Source organism: Antechinus flavipes, chromosome 3, assembly GCF_016432865.1.
Source record: "Antechinus flavipes isolate AdamAnt ecotype Samford, QLD, Australia chromosome 3, AdamAnt_v2, whole genome shotgun sequence".
Taxonomy (NCBI): domain Eukaryota; kingdom Metazoa; phylum Chordata; class Mammalia; order Dasyuromorphia; family Dasyuridae; genus Antechinus; species Antechinus flavipes.
Window position 1 is genome coordinate 322,185,625 of NC_067400.1, and position 25,660 is coordinate 322,211,284.

Sequence of the window (25,660 nt, forward strand, 5' to 3'; positions counted from 1 at the left end):
TAATAAGACAGTGTCTTATTATCGGGGAAACACGGTAGTAGAGAAGATGTAAGAAGGGAAAAAAAATACCTGGATCTCCCCAATGATTATTAATCATTCTCTCAGTAGGCAGCAAGGGAGCAATCACTAAAAATAAGAGAGTAGGGATGATAGAAGGAATGGAGAAGATGTAGAGAGGGTTGCACTGGCAAGGAGAAGGCTGCCTTTTCATTTCCTATAGTAGTAAAAAGCTGATGCTACAAGGAGTCTGAGAGGTGTGAAATTAGGAGTTCATGGTGAAATATGGTCACATAAAAATTGTATTTTCCCCATTAAGGTTTTTTCATAGGCTGTGTGGCCTATCGTGCATCCTCTGGGAGGATTTCCAGGACCATTATCTGCTGGGGTTATGTCTTTTAATTAAAGTAAAAATCTAATGTATATATTTCTCTTATAACGAGCAGAAGTATGTGTAAGACAGGCCAAACTTCATTCGTTAGGAACCAGGGCTTCATAGGGGTCCATTGGACTAGCAGAGATGGCTGGGAATTAAGGCTTGGAGTGAAGGCCTTAGACCCACGGACTTATAACCTGCTTGTGAAGGATACTAACAAACACCCAAAACATCTGGGCCATGGGACATTTCTATTTAACAATCGAAGTATCTTGTACCCTACCCACATTATTAGGACTATCTTGTATCACTCAACTCATAAAAGATAGCTCTAGAAGAAAGATGGAATGACCCTGTGTTTTTTGTTCTGTAGTCACCAGTGATCATGAGCAGGAAAAGCAGCTTTTTCAGGGAACTTGTAGCTCCAGAAACCTAGTAATCATTTGGTCAGTCCATGCCCAGGTGCCTTCCAAAGGCTCTATTTATTCTGGGCTTTATGGACCCCATGCGGTAATGGGTTAGGGAAAGAGACTGCTAGATGGCTCACTTTAGGTCTTTCAGGATTGTAGCCTGTTATAGAGCCTACTCCAAGGACATGGACTTGTGGGCAATCAGTAAATGGGGGCCAAGTTCAGATAAGCATTTGGTTGTCTTTAAATGCTACCCATCTCCAGAATGCGGTGATGAGTCCGCCTGATAGACTCAGAATACAGATTGAAGAAGCATGTCTATCTTTTTTTTTTTTTTTTTTGACATGGCTAGACTAATTCATTATAATGAATTTTGTTTTACTTGCCTTCTTAATGAATGTAATGAATGGAGGAGGGGAAGGAAGAAAGAGAATTTGGAACTGGAAATGAAATTATAGAAGAGGAAAACACACAGAGAGAGAGAGAGTGAGAGAGGGAAAGAGAAAGAGAAGAAGGGAGGAAGGAAAAGAGAGACTGAAGAGAAAGGAAGGTGAGACAGAGACAGAGACAGATGAAAGGAGGGAGAAAGAGAAAGGGAGATGGGGGAGAGACGGTGTTATGTTGAACATTCCATATATTGGGGTTGGAAGCCTTAGGCCTGGGTTGGGTTGTCACTCTTTTCCCCAGTTTTGCATCTTGCTCCTTTTCCCCTTTGTCTAGTTAGCTAATGCTTGCATTTTCTGTTGTGTAGTTAAGTAAAGCCTTTGCCATTTTGTCTCTTCCCCTTCGACTTGACTTGCTAGCTTTTGATATTTTCTTCACCCTTCTCTAAAAAGAATTTTTCACTCATTTATTTCTTTTCCCTTTCTGCCTACTTTAGACTTTGGTTCTGTGATTTATTTATTTCTTCTTTAGTCTTTGAATTCTCCACGGTTCTGAAACTTTTTGAGTATCTATTTTGGGTTCCCTCTTAGCCACAGGTTTTCTGTCATTGCCTTGTAACTCTTACCCTCTCTCCCCACTTCTGTTGTATTTCACTCTAATTCCTGTAGAGGTAAAGAGGTAAGAAGCATTACTCTATGAGTGATATTCCATAGTTCATTACTACTCCTTGCCCTATTCATGATGATTTTCCCCCCCTTTTATCATAAAATATTCTTTCTAGGTCCAAGCCTTCCCCCTCTTGTATCAACTGTTCCCAGATTCTCTGATTCTTCTCCTGATGCAAGATGTGATTTGTGGGAGAGAGAACAATACTCTTTCAGAGGAAGCAACACAGCCTTGCAAATTTTACCTATTGTTAAGATTCTTATATCCCATTATAGGATCTCTCCCCTTCCCTCCCCTATGGGAGCATTTTTCAGTGGGATCCTGTCCCACACTGAATCTTGATTTCCTTTTTTCCCCAGTTTCATTTCTTCTCTGTCACCTCACCCATCTTCTTGTAGATCCTATTCCTTTTTAGATTATACAATGGTTATTTTCTCTTGTTAACTATTGGCTTAAATAATAAATATTAATAATTTCTTCCCTTCTCCCTTTTTATGCACCCTCTCATTCTGTATTAGTTTCACAAAAAGCATTCACAGTGGTATGGTATGTGGTTTGGATCATGTTTCATACCTATTCTTTCACTATAATTTCCACTTTTGTCTCCTTGTGTATTTTTAGAAATAAATCTCTTAGAAATGGTCCTGTTATTTAGTTATGGTGCTGGTGATGACAGGGGTCTCTACAGTTTTTCCTCCCTTTTTTCTTGTAGTAATTTTTATCATTAGTTGTGCCTTCCTTGGTTGCTTTCTTGCATTTTGTCAGAGGGGCCTGGGAATCAATCACTTACTCATGTCTGGTTTTCAGTCTCCTGCTCGTGCTTACATTACACCAGATTGATGTGAACTCTGAGTCCCACTGTCCCACTGTCAGCCCTATCTCAGACAAAGGAAGGCTAGAACCATTAGCTTGTCAGCATTGACCAAGGTTTGCCCAATGTACCAATCAGTAAGGACCCTGCTGGAGGAAGGGCCTTTTCCTTCCTCTGAGCAGATACACTAGAACTGGACAAGATGAACCTACCTTGTTATGTGTGTTTGTTAGCATATTCCTTTTCTGATATTTCCTAGCTCAAATAGTTGCTGAGGTAGACAGAATGCCCATGCTAGTTCTTGGCTAGGACCCTTTCGAACTCTTCCCTAACTCTCTAGACTCCCTTCTTCTCCTCTGACTTTTAAGTGGTCTCTTTTCCCTCACAGCCCCTCTAGATCACTTTGATCTGCCTGTGTATCCTTTGATGAAATAGAGGACTCTGTGGTTAGAAGAATGCTTTTTTGAATCTTCACATTCCGAACTGCTCTCAGGACGTGTGCTTCATCACTATTAGTTATACATATTCACGCACAATTTGTTCACCCAGTTCCCAACTGACAGAAAAGCACACAACTGTTACCCCCGTATATACGCACAAAAAAGTGCTAAAAATATTTTGGTACCTACGAAGCCTATTTTTGACCTCCTTCAGATTTATGCTTAGTAATATGATCTCAAAGTATGGACAATTCAATCCTTTGCTTGTATAATTCAAAATCATTACCAGAATTGTTGGGAACCATCAATCCATGGCTTCACAACCAGTATATTAATGTTCTCATAATCCTTTCAGCATTATTTCCATCTTTTATAATCATTGCTAGTTTATTGGGTATGGGATGAAACTTCAGGGTGGCTTTCATTAGCATTTCTCCTAATACAGTGATTTTATTTTTAACATTATAGATTTGTGGCATATCTATTTTAAGATTACAGGGTTCAGAAAAAAAACTTGTACAACTACCACATGACCTTCTTCCAAAGTCTCTTATAGAAATTCCCAAAAAGTGATTCAAATTATTCAAGGCATAATGAGACAATGTAATTTTCTATAACTCTAGAATAAAATTCAAAGAGTGAGATATAGAACAGAAACTAAAAGGACAATTAAATGCCTAAAGGTTTCTGTGGTTGGCTGCATGTCTGAATCACAAAAAAAGGTGCCATAGCTAAAAGTACAAAGTGTGCTATAAACTCCTTCCCCACAACAATAAGGTCATCCTAACCTAAGCACCAGCAAATAACAATGCAGCAGAAAAAAACCAGACTCACCCAAGGACCTAGAATTAAGGCTCACAGCATGACGACATGCACTGGATCAGAAGGTATGATCCCCCGCTCTAAAGGAAACGTCTCAACATCAGAGGCACTTTCGTAGAACACCATTCGAGGAGGATGTTATCTGGGTCACGTGTACACTCCTATCAGTGGTAAAATAACCCATGGGAGAGTACATTGCTCAACATAGGGGGGAGGGGACAGTTGGGATGGGATTTTCCTTGTGTTTTGCTTAGCTACTATCTTTTTTTTTGCTTTGAATTAGTATGTTCCCTGCTTAGTTTGGCAAAATGTCAGTAAGGGCTCATAATCTCTGGCTTTGAATGGATACTGTCCAAAACAGTGCTAAAAAAGCTTTCTGGATATCCCACAGGTTGAAGGAGCTGCAGTTAAATGTTTCCTAAAATCATGTATTCACCAAGCACTCAATGTTGAGAATTGTGTTTGTTAGCTACAATAAAAATGGTGATATTGGGGCAGCTAGATCGTGCAGTGGATAGAGCACCACCCCTGAAGTCAGGAGAATCTGGATTCAAATGTGGCCTCAGACACAACACTTCCTAGCTGTGTGATCCTGGGCAAGTCACTTAATCCCAACTGCAAAGGGGATATTACTGAAAATAACATACCATCAAATTACTGAGGAGTTTGGAGAGCAAAAGGCATCTTTGGAGAGCAAAAAAAAGAATCTCAGGAAAAAATAACGAAAAAAGTAGCAGAGACCTAGGAGTATCAGATCTCAATTATTCTATATAGCAATTATCAAACAACCTGGTACTAGCTAAAAAATATAAGTGTACAGTGGAACTGATTAAGGAAAAGCAATAAAGCAAGTAAAGCAAGTATACCAACTGTTGAAGTAAGGAATCTCTATTTGATAAAAATTGTTGGGAAAACTGGAAAGCAATCTGACAAAAAGTAGTTCATTTGGATTTTCTTATGGTATATGGCAAGGTGTTTATTTAAACATTTTGTCATAAACTGTAAGAAATAATGAACTAAATAAAAGTCAAATAAAAAAGGGGGAAGGGAGGACAGAGGAGGGATCTCTTTTATAATTATAGTGAATAATAAAATTCTTAACAAAATGATCAAAAAAGATAAAATGAGTAATTTTAATTACATAATCTATTAAAGTTTTTATACAAACTATATGCAATTACAATCATTTTATTAACAATTTTGAAAAAGATCTTCACAGCAAATCTAATATCCGGGATATGGAATCGCTATTTACATACAGTGGTGTACTGAAGAATGATGTAAACTTTAACTAGTTCTCAAAAAGAATGTACTCCTGACAGTTTAACATTTAATGCACATTAGCATTTTCTCCATCATCATCCAAACAATCATCACCAGTTGGTATGCTCATCTTAGAGGTAAAAATACATTGAAAATAAGATTCTCTTTTCAGCTAGTTTCCTTTTCTCTTATTGGAGAGTAAGGAAATCACAGAACTTCTTCCAGAAGCTCTCCATATAAGGAGATGGCCAAGCAATAATAGACACATTGTGGAATTCACCACCTTCCCCGTCTCATATCTCACCCCTTTTATTTAGACTACGTTGTCTTGTCCTAGTTGATTGCGAACTATCTTTTGCTGTTCTTTGTAACCCTAGCATTTAGCACAGTGCCTGGCACATACTAGGCCGATGCTTAATTAATGTTGATTCAGTGACTGATCATCATTAACAGCTGGTGAAAGGAGAGGAAGAGGAAGTTCACAAAAGAAGAAATGTAATCTATCCACAAATATGTGGAAAACATAATCTAAATCATTAGTAATAAAATGAAAACCAAACAACTCAGATTCAATCACATCCATTATTTTGACAACAGTTGTTGGAAGGATCATGAGATCACAGGCAAACTAATGCATTGTTGGTGATATCAATTGGCTCAACCACTAAAGGGGGGGGGGGAGAAACTTTATTTCCCAAATCACTAAACTCTACAAATCCTCTGACACAGTGCTAATAATACTATTATGTAATTCTGGGAGTTCAGGGATAGAGTGAAAGAGCTTCTTTATATGAGAATACTTATAACAGCACTTGTTCTTGGCAAAGAACTGGAAAGAAAGAAAACAATTGTCAACTGGGGAATGGCTGAACAGATTTCAAATTCAAAGTAATTTTATTGTGCCACAAGAAACAAGGAAAAAGATATTCAGAGGAATACACAAAAACTTGTATGAACTGATGCAGAGTGAGGTGAACAAGAATCAAAACAATTTATGTGTAATGAAAAGGGAAACAACTGTTAAAGACTTTAGGATTTTGAAGCTACAAGCATTTATGATTTCTGTTCTTTCTTTTGGTAGAAAGGTGACAGAGGAGAGGGATAGAACCAGAAATGCATTCTCAGATATGGCCAATAACTTTGTTTTGCTTGACAACTGTATGCATTTGGCATAAGGGAAAATTTGTATTTGTGTAGAATTGTGTTGGTGGAAAGTGACAGAGAGAACATTTCAAACATACTTTGAGAGTTAAACAGGATGGAAGGGGAAAAAAAATTATTGGTAAAATGTGGTAGAAGTTTAATAACGAATTACTTCTTTAATAATGCAACCTCCTACCCAGCAAGCTGCTCCCATTCAGCTTCAGGCAGTTCTTGCTGATAAATGAAATTTCTTTACCCCTCTCCTTATTGATATAATGTTGTTCAAGCCTTTTCCAATTTCCTCTCAGCAGCTTCTGCTTGGTGCCTTTATGGCATGTGTTTTCAGCTCATAACATTCTGGGGCAATGGAACATTTTCCTATGGCCATCTGTAATACAAAATATATACAACCTTCTGGAAGAGGTACTGCTTATATGAGAATATATTCTTCTGGAAGATGCATTGCTGCTGAATCCTGGGTATGTATTTCTAAACCAAATGGAAGAAATCTAGAGACCTAAAAAGGTTATTTCTCTTTGTAAAGTAGCTTCTGAAGACTCCTTTGTTGTATAAAAAAAGAGAAAAAATTTTTTAAATGGTTTTAAAAATAAGTCAGATAAGAGAGAAAAGATGCTTTGGTAAGTCAACATTTGAGATATTTTGACAAACAGAACCCTTAAGTCATAACCTTTAAGTGGCTAGCCAAAGGAAGGAGATTTCAAGGCTGATTAGGTTGCCTTGATTTGATCACGTGGGACCATTCAGTCATCAGAGAACAATGACACAGTAAAGTCCTGACAATAGTCTCTCCTTGGTTTGTCAATGCAAACAGTTTGACCAGGCTTCATATACACCAATAACAATATTCTCTATATTCTGTTTTGAATGTTAAATACTTAACACTAAGGCCTTGTGGGATTTTTGGAATTTAAAACATTTTTTGCCACTCACCTCTGTGAAGGAAGTTATGTATGGTATATTTTCAAATCAGTCTTTATTTCATGCTACTTAAGTGTTTCAAGTTTTTATTTTGATATCAATGTGCTAGTTTACACTAATGGCAACATATAGGTAATTTAAAATAACATACATGATATTGACATATTTATACTTCTTAGAAATGATGGAATGTATTTACAGACATACAAATATATGACAATGTTTTAAAAATTCCTTTACTAATTACACGTTTACATCATTTTCTGAAATAACCAAATGAAAATGCTTTATTAAGCTCTTTCATTGTAATTATTTTTTAAAAAAAAGACTTTCAAATGTCCACATTTTCCTTCATTCCTATAGCTGTTTTAAAAGTTCATTTTTTATAGAACCATTAGAATTCATCTGGATAAGCACATATTGCCAGAAACTCTGGAGCTTCTAAAAGTAACAGAGATGATTAGTTATTTAATTAGTTGTGCTTTTTTTAAAAAAAAAAAAGCTGTAAGGGAAATGATAAGCATATTCCTATTTCTTCTGAATATGAAGTCCCCCTCCAAGCCAGATTAAACAGCATACACCAAAATGCTGTAATAAGAAAACAAAAACATGACTGACTCTTGCTTTTGACAAGAAAAATAAAATTCAATACACATTTGACATTTTTCTTTTCATGATTACAACCAAAAAAACTGAGGGAGCTAGAAAAAATTCCTCCCTCACTTTAAATACAATGAGAAGCTGCAATAAGTTCATGTCTATTTTATGTTAAATAAATGGTTAGCTGAGACATTGTTTGAGGTACCTCTTTTCAACCAGGAGCACAGCATTTAGAGTTGGAAAGAACCATCCCTTCATTTTATAGATGAAGATGCTCATCTTCCAGATGAGCAGTGAAGTGAATTTTCAAAAGTCATAGAGGTGGTAGGGTAGTGAGCCAAAATTTGAACCCAGATCTTTCAATGCCAAACAGTGTTGTTTCTACTCTAGTAGGTTACTCTTTAATATGAGTCTGAGAGTATGGGAGCAGAGATTGACCATATAGGTTTTTAGGTTCCAGTGTTGTCTGCATTTAAACATTTTTATTTAAATTTTAATTAAAATCAAAATTTTATTTAAATATTATAGTCCTCTTTATATCTGGTTGTAAGAGTTTGTTAGCAGACAATCAAAATTCACACGAGCATCATGCTAAGTTTTAAGTTACATGGTTGGTGATTTTGTATGGATTCCTGGAAGTGATAAGGTCTGGCTTCAACCATACTTGCTCTACTATTGTTCATCCCTAAGAACCTCCAGAACACTGCTGCACCTATCTGCCACCAATTAGGTGTAGTTTGAACTCAGAATGAGACTCCACCATATCACAGAATATGAATAGTTATTTCATTTTAAACCTGATCTAGACCACATTGTGGAGCTTCAAATTTCTATCCTAGAAAAAAAGTATTTGAGCTGGAGGGGATCCTAGGAGTCAGCTGCTTCAATTTGTACAGTTTGCAGAGGGCTGTTGAGATTCAGGGCGAAGTGACTTGTCAGAGGTCACACAAGTGATGGCACAGCTGGGCCTCAGACCCAGGGTCTCTGATCCTGGGAATGCTGTGGAGACCACCCTGTGACATACTGTCAAGAATACTTTCATGCATAAGAAATGGCATCAGAACACTATCTAGGATATGAGTGATGGCAGAGGATCAGAGAGCCAACAACTGCCCCAAGGGCAACGGCAAGGCCCTTGGGAGAGCCTGTGGAGAAACACAAAGCTAAGACTCCTGTAGGATGCGAGCAGAGGCAGACCCAAAGAGGTCTGTGCCATTTAAGTGAAATCTCACGCTGGCACCAAAGAATCCAAATCAATGGTTTCTTATCCCTTCCCAATCCTATTCACTCAGTTTAGAGACAGCTAATGATGAAAGATCTAACTTTGGAGAGAGCTGGCAGTGAGGTTAATGTAAAAAGTGGAGAATGGGTCAAGCTGAAGCCTCTAGCTGATGGTTCTCTGAATGGTTTCTTCTTCAGTGACTTCAAAACAAGGAGCTGTCATGAGGACAGGTGAGCAGGCTCAGTGAATGTTAGTGTGAGAAGAAAACATAGATATTATCTAATCCAACTTCTTCCTTTTACAGATGAGGAAACTGAGACTCAGCAAGGTGAGTGTTTTGGCCATGGCCACAATGCTAGTAGAAGGCCTGAGACTCAAACCTAAGCCTTCGTATTCGGTGATCTTTCTATGTAAGGTGCTGTTTCTCAGTAGATTTCCCAGTCCATCCTTCTAAGATGGCCATAACTAAATTCAGGTAGGGAAATGAGCACAAGCTTAGACCTAACAAGGAACTGAAGACTTTTTCTTTAGTTTTTCTTCTTTTCTTTTTAAGGCATTCTGTTATCTTGAAGACTTGGGGAGTAAAGTTTGCCTTGTTGTCTGTCACCTAATGTTGTAGTAATTGTAATGAAAAGATGATGGCTCTGAGAGAAAATGGGGATGAGAATAATGGTGTAGTGACCTTTCTTTGTAAAGCCTAAAGAATTTAGAAGCTGTTTGCAAAGATCTACATCATCTGGTTGTTCAGCAAAAAAAGGATCAAAGACTCTAGGCAAATCAGAGTCAGAACTTTTTCCTACCAAGTCTGGACAACAAGTGGACATGAAGACAAGAGGTGGGCAAACCTAGTTCACTGGGCTTAGGAAAAGTTATAATTTACCTTCTGTATTATATGCAGATGCTTTGGAATGGACTCATCTATGTACCCTTATCATGAATTACACTGTACTATTTTTTTGTTTTGGCTTTGATATGCCATAACATGACTTTTAGTCTAATTTTAATTTTCATGTGTGACCTTATTGAAAGACAAATGATGGAACACTGAAGTAGAAAGTTAATACTTATTCTTTTTGTAGGACTTATGGAAGAGGATAACAAGTTACCATGATTGTATCTTAATGGGATCAAACTCTTCCTGTGAGGCAACTCTACTGGCTATCTTAAAGTAACCCATTGTACATTAAGACAAAGTTGAATGATGCATTTGGGCTGGTAATTCTAGTTCAACAATAATCCTCCCACAGGACCAAATAAAGTGTACTCTAAGGGAGGCCAGAGTATTCCTCAAAATCAAATGGCATAATCTCCCCAAAAATGGAGAAATGAAGCACAACATTCCAGTCAGGAATTCTGGAGATATTCCCTTTTAAGAAGACACACCCATAAACACTGTAAAAAAAAAAAACAACAGATGCCTGCAGTGGTCGTCCCATCACCTCTCTCTTCTGCTTGGCCAAGACAAACCCTCAGGGTCCTGGGAGTCTTTACACAGCAGACAACTGGTGTTGCTGTTGCTTGGGTGGGGCAAGTTCAAGGAGGGCCTGGACGGTCACTGCTACCTGGGTCAAACCTTTTTCTTCTAAAATATGGAGAGGCAAACATAATTGCTCCTGAAAGGGGATAACATAACAGAAAAAAAAAGTGAAAGAAAAGAAAATGGAATGAGGTTAGAAAATAAAACAAAATGGAACAATCCTGCCCACTTACCACTGAAAGGTGGAATGTTAAGAAAAAAATCAACTAAAATACACAAAATCAAATGCATGGAGTATCTTACAACTAAGTATTCATCATAATGAATTTATTTTAATAGATTAAGAGGGATAACTATACAGACTAAATATAGATCCATCATTACATACTATGTTCCAATAACAGTAATTTTATTAAACAGCAAAACTTAATGCATAGAGTACATCTAGAGAGGACTGAAAACCAACAACTCTCATACTTTTTTCTAAGAAAATTATTACAGAGTAGAGGATAGTGGAAATGGAAGAAACGATACCACTTTTTTTTTTAAATGACAAAGATCCAAATATAACAATAGATACCTGAAAGAGAAAATCAACTTTAAGCTGACAATTTGCTAAGACCCTAGAAGAGATCATTCAATTAAAGCCCTAGACTAGGAAGGGACCTTAGAGGTCCTCTAATCCAACTCCTCATTTTACAGATGAGAAAACTGAGACTCAGGGAGACTTAAGTGACTTGCCCAGGGTCACATGGGTGGTGATTAGCAGAGGCAGAACTCTGGTCCTCTGGTCCCAGAGCCAGGAACCCTACCACTACACCACACTGTCCCTTAATGCACTACAAGGGGATGCTTTGGAAACTATGTGTCAGGTATATCAGAGATGCTCACCTAACAATTCTGACAAGTCAGGGAGCAATGAGCATGAGGTAGACCATCTCTCATCTGCATATTTGGAAACTTGGGATTTGCTACTTTGAGAAACGAAAGAGGTAAGAGTTTTAGCTCTTGGGCCTTAAACTCATTCATTTATGATAAATTCTTTTTAAGATTAATGGGGGGAATGGGGAATGCAGGAGATTAAGCTGAATTAGGGAAAAGTTTGAATTATAGAAGCTTTTTGTTATTGTTCTAACTGTATTTTTGTAGTGTATAATTATGTGTATAATTACTAGAACTAAATTAGCAAAACATTATCTTATAAGGGACATGGATAACAAATTTCTGAAAACAATTTGAGGTTAATAGTCAATAGTTTATTTGTACATATATACCTAAGGAGGGCTTAGGAGTTTAAATACCTTGTTCAGTTCTGTTTCCAAAATACCTGTAATTAGCAAGCTCTTTCCCTATGAATTCAATAGAAAACTTCTCTTAGTACTTTCGAGCCTCTCCTCACAAACTAGAGGAATCCTAATCAAGAAAGTTTAACTATATGCCTAAATTGCTTGAGCAAGAATATGGGGTGCACACAACATTGAAAAGAACACAAGGAAAATATCTGGCTCCACTGACAATATAAGTGCATTTATAAATGAAAAAAGGTAGTTTTCTTGTGCATTCATTTGTTTAATTTTCACAGGCACTCATTTTTCAAGATTATTAATAAGAATTTTTGTAAAAGTTGTACTTAATAAAGAGTTGTAATTAAAAATATAACATTTACTTCCATGGCAGTTAATAATATTTGTGCTATTTAAATTATGTTTCTGATTTAGTAGGCTTTTTTTTTGGTGGCAAAACAAGATACCTAATAGTGTTGTAAAATTAGAAGATTTGTATATATCTATAAGTAGATGAATTAAAATCTAGGACAAGTTTCTCTATAGTGTTTTCTTCTCAGATCAGACATTTTTCCCAAGTAGGAAGGCACCTTTCTCAATGGAGTCAATTATCCTGGGGGCTCCTCTCCTATAGAATCAGTGCTGAAAGTTTACACTTATGTATTCAGATAATGTACTTTTTTCCTCCAATGCCCTTAAGGCCAAAATTACATGCAAAATGTAATAAAACAAATAATTACAATTAAGGGATTTTTTTTGGTTTTTTAAGGAGAAAAAAACTGCTAGGATTATCAATATCTCAGTCACCCAACATCACAAGTTATAAAATGCTTTTAAAAATAGGAAGGAAGGCACCGTCTCATCTTCATTATTTACAGAAGAACCCTAAACAGCCAAATATATTTCTGTGGTTGGTTGTCAACAATACAAAGCAGCTATCTAATGGCAAATTCCTTCACTCAATAACTGTCCTATCTAACAAAGAGGAAAGGCAGAATGTCAGATCTCAAACAAGAGTGCCATATAGGCAAAAAAACAGCTATCTTTTCTTCATTGAAATATTTTCTCTTCCTCATTCTCATATGGTCTAAGTTTTAATAAAAGAGCTCATGAGAGTGACTGAGGTAAATGTTCAGGAATGCATTCTATGACAGCTATGATCTAAGCTTAGTTATGAGGTAGTGCTTTTAATATTTTCATCAGTTGAGTTTAAAGAAAAAATGTTAAAAATTTTTCAGGGATGAATTCAAGTTCCCTGCTTCCCACTTAAAGCAGAGTCTGCTGCCTAAAAGGAAAAGAACTTACGTGCCATTCTTCTCTATAATAAGGATGCCCAATGGGATAACATCTGCCTCACATGATACTTAACAAAGAGCTCTAATGTTTTTCACAAATGTCATAAGCTCCTGTCTGTATTCCAAGGAGGCAGAAATAGATCTTGGTTCAGGATAATGAATAGAGAAAGTCTGGATCAGCAAAATATCCAAACATTTTCACTTTTTTAAGCCCAATGCAGAAGAAAATAGACTCAGTTAAACTGTCTTGCCTATTGACTCACATTTTTAATTTATATGATGGGCTTAAAATAGTGGTTTACATAGAAAGCAAATATATAGAAAAATATATTTATTTGAATTTTTGCCAAAATTAAATCTTGCTGTCTTCTAAATACAGAGACAACAAATAATATGTGTTATCTGTAGATACAAATAGAAGAATTGTCTTAATTTTTAGGTGTGGAAACCTAACAAAGTAGTTTTGTTGACTTGGATCAGGAGAAAGCTAGAAATCAGCTAGATATAATTTAGGAAATGGTGTCATGACATTTACTGGTGGTTAGTATGCTATCACAATGATGTTTTATAAGGAAAAACATTTTATTGCCATGGGTTATATAGGTTGCCTGTAAACATAATTGGTGCCTGTCTTTTGGGAGTTAAGATCTTTAAATCTTTTAGTCTAAAAATGAACTAAAAATTTATATCATAAAAGTGTCTATGGCACTTCTAATACTAAACAAAGGACATGGGGTCAGGAAAATGGAGATATTCACTATAAAAAAAAGATATTCTCTAATTCTTATTCAGCAGATATGAACATGAAATGTGCCAGACACATAGAAGACTATTTTTTAGCTAGAGGGAAAAATCCAGTTGTAAAACATACAGAGCGAGAGCATTAAAGTACAGTAAAATGCCACAAAGCCCAGAAGCTGGGCAGATAAGGAGATAAAAGAGGATTCTTCTGAATGTGCCCCAAGAGAAAGAAGTGTTTCAACAGTCCTTTTAACGCTGAGGTTTAGCTGAAGGATGTCTGAAGGGGAACAAAGATTGTCCTGTCCAAAGTGTGAGCAGGAAAGGAAAACAGACAGAAAAACAAAGTCAGTGGATCAGAAATACAGACTTTAGTGCAGAATTAAATCATGAAACCATATCAGTTATACCTCCAAATATACACATAATAACAATTTTTTTATAGTTGCATGCAAATGAAAAAATTAAAAAATAAGCATTTTAAAAAATCTCTATAATTGCTCAGGTCTGATTTTATAAATGAACAGAGTAAACATGGCTTATTTCAAACTTATGGACACGAAGGATATAATTTGCAAACTATATATAATCCTTTTACACTAAATGAGGTTTGTGTCTACTGGGGCCTATAGAAGGCTGTAGCTATCCTTTCTTGCTTTTTTTTTTTTTATTATAAGAAATGGTTTCTGGAAGGAATTAACAAATAGATTGGGTAGTAGGCAAGGTATTCTGGAGAAAGAAAAACTGAAGCCCTAGTGGACAGCTAGGTATGAGACAATAAGGCAATCAAGAGATATGGAGATCAAATCAAATCAAACTGACATTTATATAAGTGCCTTGAGATATAGCATAGAGTAGCAGATATTATTAATCAATAAGCATTTATCAAGCATCTATTAAGTTCCAGGCACTATGCTAAGTGCTGGGGGTACAAAAAGAGGCAAGATTTTCTAGGAGCTTAGAATCTAACTGGGAGGGCGGGTAAGGCGTGAGGGAATGCAATATGTAAAAGAATAGCTACAAAACAAACTATATGCACAACAAAAAAAATAGATAATAAAGGGAAATCACTGGAATTAAAGAGGAAAGGCTTCCCATAAAAGATGGGATTTTATCTGAAATTTATAGGAAACCAGAGGTGTCAACAGTTGGAGCAGAGGACAGAATTATTGAGATGCTGGACATCTAGAGAATATGCTTGGAGCTGAGATGCAGTGTTTTATTCATGGAATAGACAGAACCAGTAAGATAGCATGCCTCAGTATAAAGATTTAGGCTCAATTGGGCTCTAATATACACTCAGTTCTCTGAAAAACTTTCTAGAACCATATTGAAGAATACTTGATTTGTTTTAGTGGAGGGAGTTTCTTCACTGGGATTTCTATATTCCTCTTTATCTCAACATACATACCTATCATACACACACACACATATAATGTTTGCAAAGCACTTTACATACATTATCTAATTTTAACTTCATAACAATCATGTGATGTAGGTACTAAGGACAGATAATATATTATCTACCTCGGAAGCACGATTTGAACTCGTTTTACTTAGTTACTTAGTTTTATCTGTCATGCCATGTTGCCTCTTCAAAGTATTACAAAATCAATGGTATGTAATTTATGTAATTTACTACATGTGTGTGAGCCATTAGCACATGGCCAAAAATCAATTTACTTCCTCACTGGGAGATCAGGGCTATTATAACTAAAATCACTTATCTAGAATCAGACAATCACAGAACACTAGAACTAGAAAGCTATTTATTGGACCCTCCCTAAAGATCACAGATAGCTAAACCCATTTTTCTTACAGATGAAGAATTTAAGATATTAATTAAATGAATGAAATTAATGGGTTAAAAATGATAAATTTTCTTGGGAATTGACAATTGACAAAACTTCTTACATAGAATATATGTGTATACATACACACAAATGCATAGATATCTACATCTACATATATATCAACTTGAAAACTTTAATATATTAAACCAAATGGAGGTTTACTTTCTATTCAAGTCAAATGAGGCAGAAATGGGAAAAAGGAAAAATAGATATATGATTTAATATGACAAGACTTCTTACTATTGTAAAATTCAATATATTTCAGAAAGACTAACCAATGAAAGCTACTGAAGAACAGGGAACATGAATACATAAATGGTGATATATTCTTACAAATTTACAAATAAAATCATTTACCTGTTTAAAATACAAACATTTTAAAAACAGATCTTTAACTCTGCAGACCATGATCATTCTTCCAACATCAATAATAGTAAACAGTTCTTTGGTGCTAAGATAGACAGCTAGAGGGGCAGATAAAGGAGCCAAGTTTTAAGAGAATAAAGAGCTCTGGGAGATCTAATTTATTAAGTAGGTGAGAGTTTTCATATTGGCTTATTCTACTATCTTTAAAGAGCTCTTCTTCAGAGTAAGAATTAGTATAAGGCATCTTTTATTACTGTTTAACAAACAGTTCATTTGAAGATGAGCACAAAGTTGAGATAAAAAAAAAATGACAGGTCCTCTTCTGTACTTTTTCATTTGATTCAAAGTCAAGATGAAGTCAAAGAACTGGAATCTATTTTGTTCTCCTATCTTATAGTGTTTATCTGGACAGATTTTATCTGAGTTCAATTCAGGATGTGAATAAGCTTGGTGAGAGCTATAATTCTGTTCCTTTAATGTACTCATATCAACTCAAAAGAATTACTTTGAGTTTGGATGACTAAAATATATTCAAAATGACCTGAAAATTCAGTCCTTTCAAAAGATAACTGATAAAGCATCCAACTTCGCCAAAAGCCCAACTCCCACATTGATTGAGAAAGATTTGTGGCTGGGAATCCTTGATCATTTAGTAACATGTTTTGATGAATTACGACTAATATCAATATACAATAAAACTCTTCTAGAAGCAGCTGAGAATACTTGGTTTGATCAGCATGTTTTCCCTTTGCAAACTAACAGTAACAAAGAAATATTGCTAATAACCCTTAGTAACAACTGTCAAAAATAGCAGGCAACTAACAAGAAGAAGAAAGAAACATTAAAATACATTTATAAAAAATAATTTTCTTAATGAGAGCTTTTCTAATATATATATATTATAAATCTCTCTCTCTCTCTCTCTCTCTCTCTCTCTCTCTCTCTCTCTTCTCTCTCTCTCTCTCTCCCTCCCTCCCTCCCTCCCTCCCTCCCTCCCTCTCTATTACAGCTTCCATGTATCTAGGAATCTGCTGTGATCTAGCAGATTTGCTATAAAAGACAAATTGTAAACCACTGAGCCCCAGAAGAATGTGTGACCTAACTTTGATTTCTCTCTAGAGAGAGAGAGAGAGAGAGAGAGATGCTGTTAGAACATGATTAAAGAGAGACCAAAGTTGTAAAAACAATATTTAACCTAACTGGTTATATATCTGTGAAAAGAATAAGGAGTAGGGGTGAGCCACAGCATATATAAAGTATTTAATAACAAACACATAAGAATAAGGCTTTCTATAGTGATAACCGCTGGTCAAAATATAGAAATAGGAATTAATTTAATTTAAATAAAATGTTAAAAAAAAAAAACCTAAGCTATTAAATTAGAAAGTATTTTAAAATCAGCTCTTCAAAATACATAGCATGTTAAGGAAAACAAAAATTAGCATTTATTTTATAAGTTCCTTAGGATTAAAAAATACAGCCTTAGAATTTCAAATTTTCTTTAGTCAAGACAAATGATTAAATTTATAGTAGTAGCAAATATTGCAGGAAATTAAGCTAATTTATTATCAGTTTGTTGAAACTACTTAATCAGCAATCATTTAGTGCCTGCTATGAGTCAGGTACTACGAACATATATATTTTTAAAAATTCTGGCAATCACTGATTACTTTAATAGTTTTTTGTTAAGTGCATATTATTATTTTTTACTTGGATAAGTTAAAAAAAAAAGGCTTCTTATGGGGATCATTGAATACAAATATTACTTTATTCAAACTCCAGGTAGAGAAGTCAAAATGTTGAGATAGATATGGAAAAGAAGGCATTGTAATAAACTTCCCTAAAATAAACTGGCAGAGAAATTTTTGACTTGTGAAAATTATGGGATTTCTCTCACTACTTAAGGTGGAGATACCCTAAATACTGTAATCTCTTCTTTCTTGTTTTTGTTGGATGGCAGTGGTGAAAAAGTTCTGTCATAGAAGGGATATCTGAGATAATTTTCATGATCTCTGCAACTGGGGAGAGGTAGAGACAAAGATATATTCTGAGGATTTGAACTTACTAGGATTATTAACTCCAAAGGAAGAAACAGAACTATGAAATACTCAATGAACCCAATGGACAAGCTTGGGATTTTGGTACCAAATCATGGAATTGACAAAAAAGAGTTAAGGGCTTCTTTCCGTGAAGATATAAAAGGCAAAAATAGGAAGGGCAGCATTGCTAATTATAGGATTAGTGACAACTTCAAAAAATTAAAAAAAAATTTTAAAGTGTGTATTTCTTAAATCTTATTCTTTATGCACTCATGATTTTAATTAATGTTTTCCAATATTTCTACATTTAGCTATTTTATTATAGAGTTAAATAGTTAACTGAAAGGGACAGTGAACAAATTTCTGTTTTTGATAAACATGTACAGGCTTTGTTTCAACCAGCAAGTCAGAATGCTATAGAAAATATACTAAATATGGGGAACCTACCCAAGAACATAGATCGGTTTCCCTTGATTTGCTGCTATGTTAGTATAATGTGCCATTAATGATGCTACATTAGCACTATGCAAATTCAGTTTTATATAAAGAAAGGACTCTGAGGTTTCCTATCTCTCCACCAAAAAAATGCCCTCAGTCTAAAACAAAAACAAAAACAAAAAACTCTTCAAGTAAAAACAGAAGATAGAGAACTTGGCTTGAGATCTCTAATGAAAGAGGAGACTTTTGTCCTGCTCTAAGCCACCTGTCTAGACCCTGAATGTCTGAATTCTGTCTGCACTGGATACCAACTGTCTGCCTCCACGACTCAGTGTGTTCCTTCTCCTGCTCTCATTTCTCTGGCCTCTGGCCCCCTATGTCATGGAATTGTCTGTGGGTCCCCTCCCTTCATGGGTGCAAGAGCCTTTTCCTTTTTCCTTTTTTGCATTCCCCCTTTCCCATGTCCACTGGCAAATTCACATTATGTAAAAATTGCTTTATATATAGATCTGCAGAAGAATCCAGTTACATAAAGTGAGAATTATCTGTTAAAAAAAAGAAAGAAAGAAAGAAAGAAAGACCCCTTCTAAGTGTTCTAAGTAAGTATGCATAACTAAACATAAAGTGACAATAATGGGATAATCAATAAAGTATATGACAAGCATTATCTAAATTTATAGACAGATGCCATAGACCTTAAGACTTATCAATTTATGAATACAAATTTTAAGTAAAATAATATAAAGCTGGAGACTCTGTAATGAGGACTATTGACAAATTTTTTTTTTTTTTAGTATTTGAAATAATTATTTCCATGGCATTATTTAAAAATTGTCATAACATATCATTTTATTAGCATGTGTATCTGTTTCAAGATCACAGATATGAACAGAAATGTCAATTACATAGTTTTTTCACCACATGTTATTTGGATTAGAAGTCTATATACTTCATCTTTCTAGGTTCTGATAATCAAAAACAAGCTGCATAAACTGCTCAGAAATTAACTATATAAGACCAAGTCAAGAACTTGGTTCAGAATTGGATCAAGAGATCACCAGAAATTTGTATTCCTAGGAGCTGTTTTATCAAATACTTTATAACTTCAAAAAGACAAGAACAGCAAGTATATTTACCTGAGGCACACCAATTTTTCTGCAAGCCTCTAAGAAATTCTCCACGTTTCTCCTGCACTTAGCCATTGTCAATTTGGGCTGCAAAGAGAGAAGATACAAACACACACACACACACACACACACACACACACACACAAATTGTCATTTTTAGTATTTGCTTTACACAATCAAACTCTCTAGATAAAACTGGTTTATTATTATGTAGCAATCGCCAGTTTTATTTTTAAAATGTCATTGCATCATGTACACATATATACATTTATTAATTGCATATTATGTGTCAGATTGGGGATATAAAAATGTAAAAGACAATCCCTTCTCTCAAAGAGTTTACAATGTAATGGAGGAGACAACATGCAAACAACTATATTCAAAGCAAATATAAATATTTGTACAATATAACTAGGAAATAATTAACAAAGGAAAGGCACTGGAATTAAGAAAGGTTGGAAAAGGCTTATTGAAAAGATGGGATACAAAGAAAGAACACTGGGAGATGAATATAAACTGCTTTGCATTTTTGTTTTTCTTCCTGGATTATTTATACCTTCTGAATTCAGTTCTCCCTGTGCAACAAGAAAACTGTTTGGTTCTTTACATGTATATTGTATCCAGGATGTACTGTAACCTATTCAACATGTAAAGGATTGCTTGCCATCTGGGGAAGGGGGTGGAGGGAGGGAGGGGAAAAATCGGAACAGAAGTGAATGCAAGGGATAATGTTGTAAAAAATTACCCTGGCATGAGTTCTATCAATAAAAAGTTATTAAAAATAAAATAAAATAAAAAGAAAGAAAAGATGGGATAGACACTAACAACCCACACACATATACACAATAACAACACAGTAAAATAGTTCTAGCTGGGAACTCTGTGTAAGGCAAGTACTAAAAAAGGGAATTATTAACTAAATACACATATAATACGCTTTTATGTATATACATACACATATATTTACAAAATGCACTGTATATACATGTGTGTATGCACACATATATGTGATTCAATAAATTTTAAATAAAATTGGTGGCTGCAACATAACAATATAATAGAACAGTTCTAACCAGGGGCTTTGATTGGGTGAGATAAATATTAGAGAAAAGTAATTATTAGATGATGAATGTTTTAGAGGGGATGTGGAAAAACTGGGACACTGATACATTGTTGATGGAATTGTGAACGGATGCAACCATTCTGTAAAGCAATTTGAAACTATATTCAAAAAGTTATATCAAACTATGCATATCCTTTGAGCCAGTGTTACTACTGGGCTTATATCCCAAAGAGATCTTAAAGAAGGGAACGGGACCCACATGTGCAAAAATGTTTGTGGCAGCCCTTTATGTAGTGGCTAGAAACTGAAAATTGAATCGATGCCCTTCAATTGGAGAATGGCTGAATAAATTGTGGTATATGAATGGGATGGAATATTATTGTTCTGTAAGAAATGACCAGCAGGTTGATTTCAGAAAGTCCTGGAGAGACTTACATGAACTGATGATGTTAAGTGAAATGAGAAGGACCAGGAGATCATTATACACTTCAACAACAATACTATATGATTATCAATCCTGATGGTCCTGGCCCTCTTCAACAACGAGATGAACCAAATCAGTTCCAGTTGTTCAGTAATGAAAACCAGCTTTACCCAGTGAAAGAACTATGGGAAGAGTGTGGACTACAATATAGCTTTTCCACTCCTTTTGTTATGGTCAGCTTGTATTTTTGTATTCCTTCTCAGGTTATTACCTTATTTGTAAATCTGATTTTTCTTGTACAGCAAGATAACTGTATAAATATGTATGCATGTATTGTATTTAACATATACTTTAACATATTTAACATGTATTGGACAACCTGCCATCTAGGGGAGGGGATGGGGGAAAGAAGGGGAAAAGCTGGAACAGAAGGTTTTGCAAGGGTCAATGCTGAAAAATTACCCATGCATATGTCTTGTAAATTAAAAGTTATAATAAAAAAATTAAAAAGTAATTATTAGCTAAATAAAAATATTTGCTTCAGAGTAGATTAAGGATTCTGGATGCTTCTTCTAAGTGGAAATAAATTTTAAAAGCTTGCAGCAGAAAAAAGTAATTTTCCAAAATGTCTCATCTTTAAGGAGAAATGTCTTCTTGGCAAATTTGTTTCCTTGCATATCTATCATGCCTGTACACAGTTTGTACCTGTAATTCTAATTTCAGTAGTCTAAGTTCTGGAAAAACTTTTTGATCTAATGAGTTTTCCATTAGACACATCCTTCTAGTCTATAAGTTTTCACTTTGAATAACCAGGAAATTCAAATGACCAGTTCTTTAGTTCTAATCCTGTATGAATGTACATTGGCCTATGATTTAATAGTCAAGAGTCATTCATATTAAAGAAACAAACTTTTAAGTGTAGGTATTAAGAGTTTCTTCAAATATGGGATTTAGTTATCTCTTTCAACTTGGTACCACAAGTAATTGTGGAGCTGAACCACCAATAGGTGAGTCACAAAATTAAGCAGAAAAAAGTGAGTAATGTTGAGACAAAGAGAGGCTAAATCTATACTAAAGAATTGGGAGGATCAGTATTCTAGAGCTGGAAGAGGTGACCTCACCTAATCCTCCAGTTTTACAGATGAGAAAACAGAGAGACCAGAAGAATTTAATTTGAACCTGTGAATCAAGAATAAATACTCTTTCCATGGTACTATATTGTGACCTTATGCCTGGAACTGTGTCTTTAATGACCAGACTTGAATTGGTCCAAAAGCAAATAAATAAAGAAATAAATGGAATCTGCTTTTATATGCTCTTTTTTTTAAAAAAAAAAGGTAATGGATTTAGAACTCAGTTCTTTCATTATAAGGAAAAAGAGATTATTTTCAGACATAAAAAATACTATTATTATTTTAGACGATAGAAGGAAAATCAGTCAGTCAAGAACAAATATTTATAATGCATATTACTATATATTATAGGCACTGTTACGTGTGCTTGGAATACAAATATTCTTTATTTTAGCATACTTTCCACGTATGAAAATAGAAACAGCACTAGTTGGCTAGAAATTTTCACTTGGCGAAGAGACTTTGAGTAGAAAAGGGATACATTTCATTCTTATCTAGATTAAGTTCTCCTGAGGGAATTGATAAGCACAGAGAGTCAATATATTGGCTACTTCCAAAGGGTAGAGCACATCATACATCCTCCTTAGGCAGAACTTGATCTAGAAACTGGCTTCTTAAAGTGTAAATCACAACCCATAGGGGATCTTGTAGTTGAATGTGAGGGTCATGAAATTATGATTTTTTATTACTAAATGTTTGATTATTTACCAGTTTTATATATCTATATACCCAGGGTCACATAAAAATTCCTTGGGGGAAAAATGAATCTTGTGTGGAAGCCCTGGCCTAGAAGATGGAGATACTGATCAGAAGATGAATATAGGAAAAGATTTCAAGAGAGATGGAAACATAATGGATGGAAGGAGGGTTGGAAGGAAGAAAAACTCCAATACCTACATGGTGGTGGGGTGAGAGAGGAAAAAAGAAATCTGGGACCCTATTCTTTAATGTAAAAGAAAAAAAAAAAAGCAATCATGGGGAGAGGTGAGGATCTATTTTAAGAAAGAAAGTTTCCTTTTCAGATTTAATGTAAGAACTCTGAATTGTTAACTCTTGGTAAAGAAAGTTAGTTTTTTCTTTCTTCAGTTAGTCTTTTATAAGGATAAAGGATAATCTGCCAGAAAATGTATGATCTAGGATAAATTGTTAATTATGTGATTTATATTTATATTTAAATGATCTAGGAACTTTGGGCATCCTTGATAAATTAATCAATCAATATTAATATTTATTAATTAATATAAATATAATGTAAATCAAATTTATACATAAATATTAAAATAGTCTCCATGCTAAGCAAGGGAAACAAAAAAGCGAAAAATGCCCTCAACTATCTTACAATTTAATGGAAGAGACAATAGTAAATAAATACATAAAAATTAGTGATACATAGGATAAATAGAAAATAATGAAGTAAGCCACTAGAATTAAGGACTAGGAAAGGCTTACTGTATAAAAACAGGAGTCAGAGAAGAGGGAGAGTGATCCAAGCTTGGAGGACAAGGATTATGAAGAGAATGAGAATGTAGAGACACTTAATATATGTGACATCTCTTAAGTGTGGCTAGGGTGGAAGAGTTGCTTGGGAGGAGAGAATAGGTTAAAGAGCTCAGTGGTTAGGGTATTTGAAGGAGAGTTGATAGGCTGGAGAGGAAGAGAAGGGGGAGAGAGAAAGAGAGAGAGAGAAAGAGAGAACTGATACAATTATCTCTTTAAGTGAACCTTTTGTTCTTGAAAAAGACCTTTTTTATTCCTTACATTGACAAAAATCATCAAAACCCCACAATTACTATATCCAAGCAGAAGACCAAGTAATGATTCCAATCCCTGAGGTTCTAATTTCTTTTTGGGTGCTTAATTCTTTTTAGAGTTGGCCTGCCAGTCAATGGTGTAAACCTCAGCCAAACTACTTTTTTTTTCTTTTTAGAGATTTAGCCTGGTTTATGGAGTCAAGGGTTCATTTGGAACTTGCCATTAACGGCAATTTCCACCTTCATAACATCTTTCCCTTGGTTAATTATGAGTTCACCAGGGAACTTGTCTTGCCCTTTGTTAATTGCTAAAACTCCAAATAGATGTTAGGAACATAATAAAATTTTTGCCTCTTGATTTGAAGATCTAAGGCTACAAATTCTTTTGAAACAACCTGGCCTGAGATTCCAATATACTTTAAATCAAACCCCTTCTTCCTATCATTTTTGTGGCCTGTACAGAAGTTTCTGAAATATCAATATATTTCTGGGAGTTCAGTGCTTCTGTATCCCTCCAAACCTCATCAATTCCACAGGGTATGGTGGAAACACTGTGCAATGCTTGGTTGAAATTCTGGGATGGGAGAGTTGAAGGGTATAGGAATGAAGAATAGGATGGTGATGAAAAGAGAACAAAAGAAAAAAAGGCCCAAATCTCAGGTCTGGAATACTACTTATGGATTTCCTAAAGGCTTGAAGAATCCAAATGGAATGAAATAGTGAGTGAGACCAGGTGAAGCTTTGTCAAAGTCATGTGATCCCTATTCCCAGGGATCTGAAGAGCCAGAAGATCAGGCCTTGGGCCCAGGTTGCAGGAAGTCACATGATCTCTAGGCCTAGAGGTCTCTGAAGGCCAAGATCCTAGATTAGTGACAGGAAGTGACATGACCCACCACAGCATTGGTGACCATTGGTCAATAAGGGTTACTTCCTTTTAGTTTTATCCAATGAAAAGGCTTGGGTTTTTTGCTATTTAACCAGATTCACTGCTTTCTGGCTTATCAGGTGATACACATGTTGGGATCTGTGATGTCTCCCAGGTGTGTCTGGGTCTCTCCCTGCAGAGACTAAATAAATGCTTTCTCTTTGTACCTGAAGATGTCTCTGATTAATTAATTTGGAGAAGGGGATCTTGCATGCATCCCACACAATAGGAAAAAATATTTTTGCAGGTTTTCCCTTTGACAACACAATAAAAATTCTAAATCGGGGTCAAAACTAACTCGAGTATTTCTTAAAATATGAGAAAGAAATAAACCTATGTTCACACTGAATTTCCAAAATTAAAAGATCTGAATGATGAGATATTTGGGTAGCTAAAAGAGTGTCTGAATTACTATATACAGTCTGGAAGCCTGGCTACTTCTTGAGGCAAGCAGAGAGGAGCACGGATAGGATCATCTCCACGTTAAGTGGGCCCTTTCTTTAAATGGACCTTATTACAGCCCCACCCCAGTTGGAGGTCTCTGGTAGAATTCTTAGTTGAATTCTTGGCACTGACAAAATCATCATAACCCCACAATTATTTACTGAATCTAATCAGAAAGCCAAGTTATGATGTTAAATCTCCAAGGTTATATTTCCCCATAAGAGATCTGTT

General features: G+C 35.2%; 1 protein-coding gene across 6 annotated transcripts in view; it reads right to left on the reverse strand.

Moving 5' to 3' along the window:
* Positions 1-5,017: 5,017 nt before the first annotated feature.
* The window catches only part of LRCH3 (leucine rich repeats and calponin homology domain containing 3), a 156,609-nt gene continuing 135,966 nt past the window's right edge, over positions 5,018-25,660 (reverse strand). For 4 of the 6 annotated variants that reach the window (XM_051985491.1, XM_051985488.1, XM_051985490.1 and 1 more), the window contains 2 exons: positions 19,699-19,776; positions 10,832-14,168 (listed from right to left, as the gene is read on the reverse strand). In XM_051985491.1, coding sequence (XP_051841451.1) covers positions 13,965-14,168; positions 19,699-19,776 — 282 coding nt within the window. In that variant the 3' untranslated portion in view covers positions 10,832-13,964. Of the gene's footprint in view, positions 10,687-10,831; positions 14,169-19,698; positions 19,777-25,660 lie in introns of those variants that run through there. The other 2 variants (XM_051985492.1, XM_051985489.1) reach the window with 1 other exon arrangement.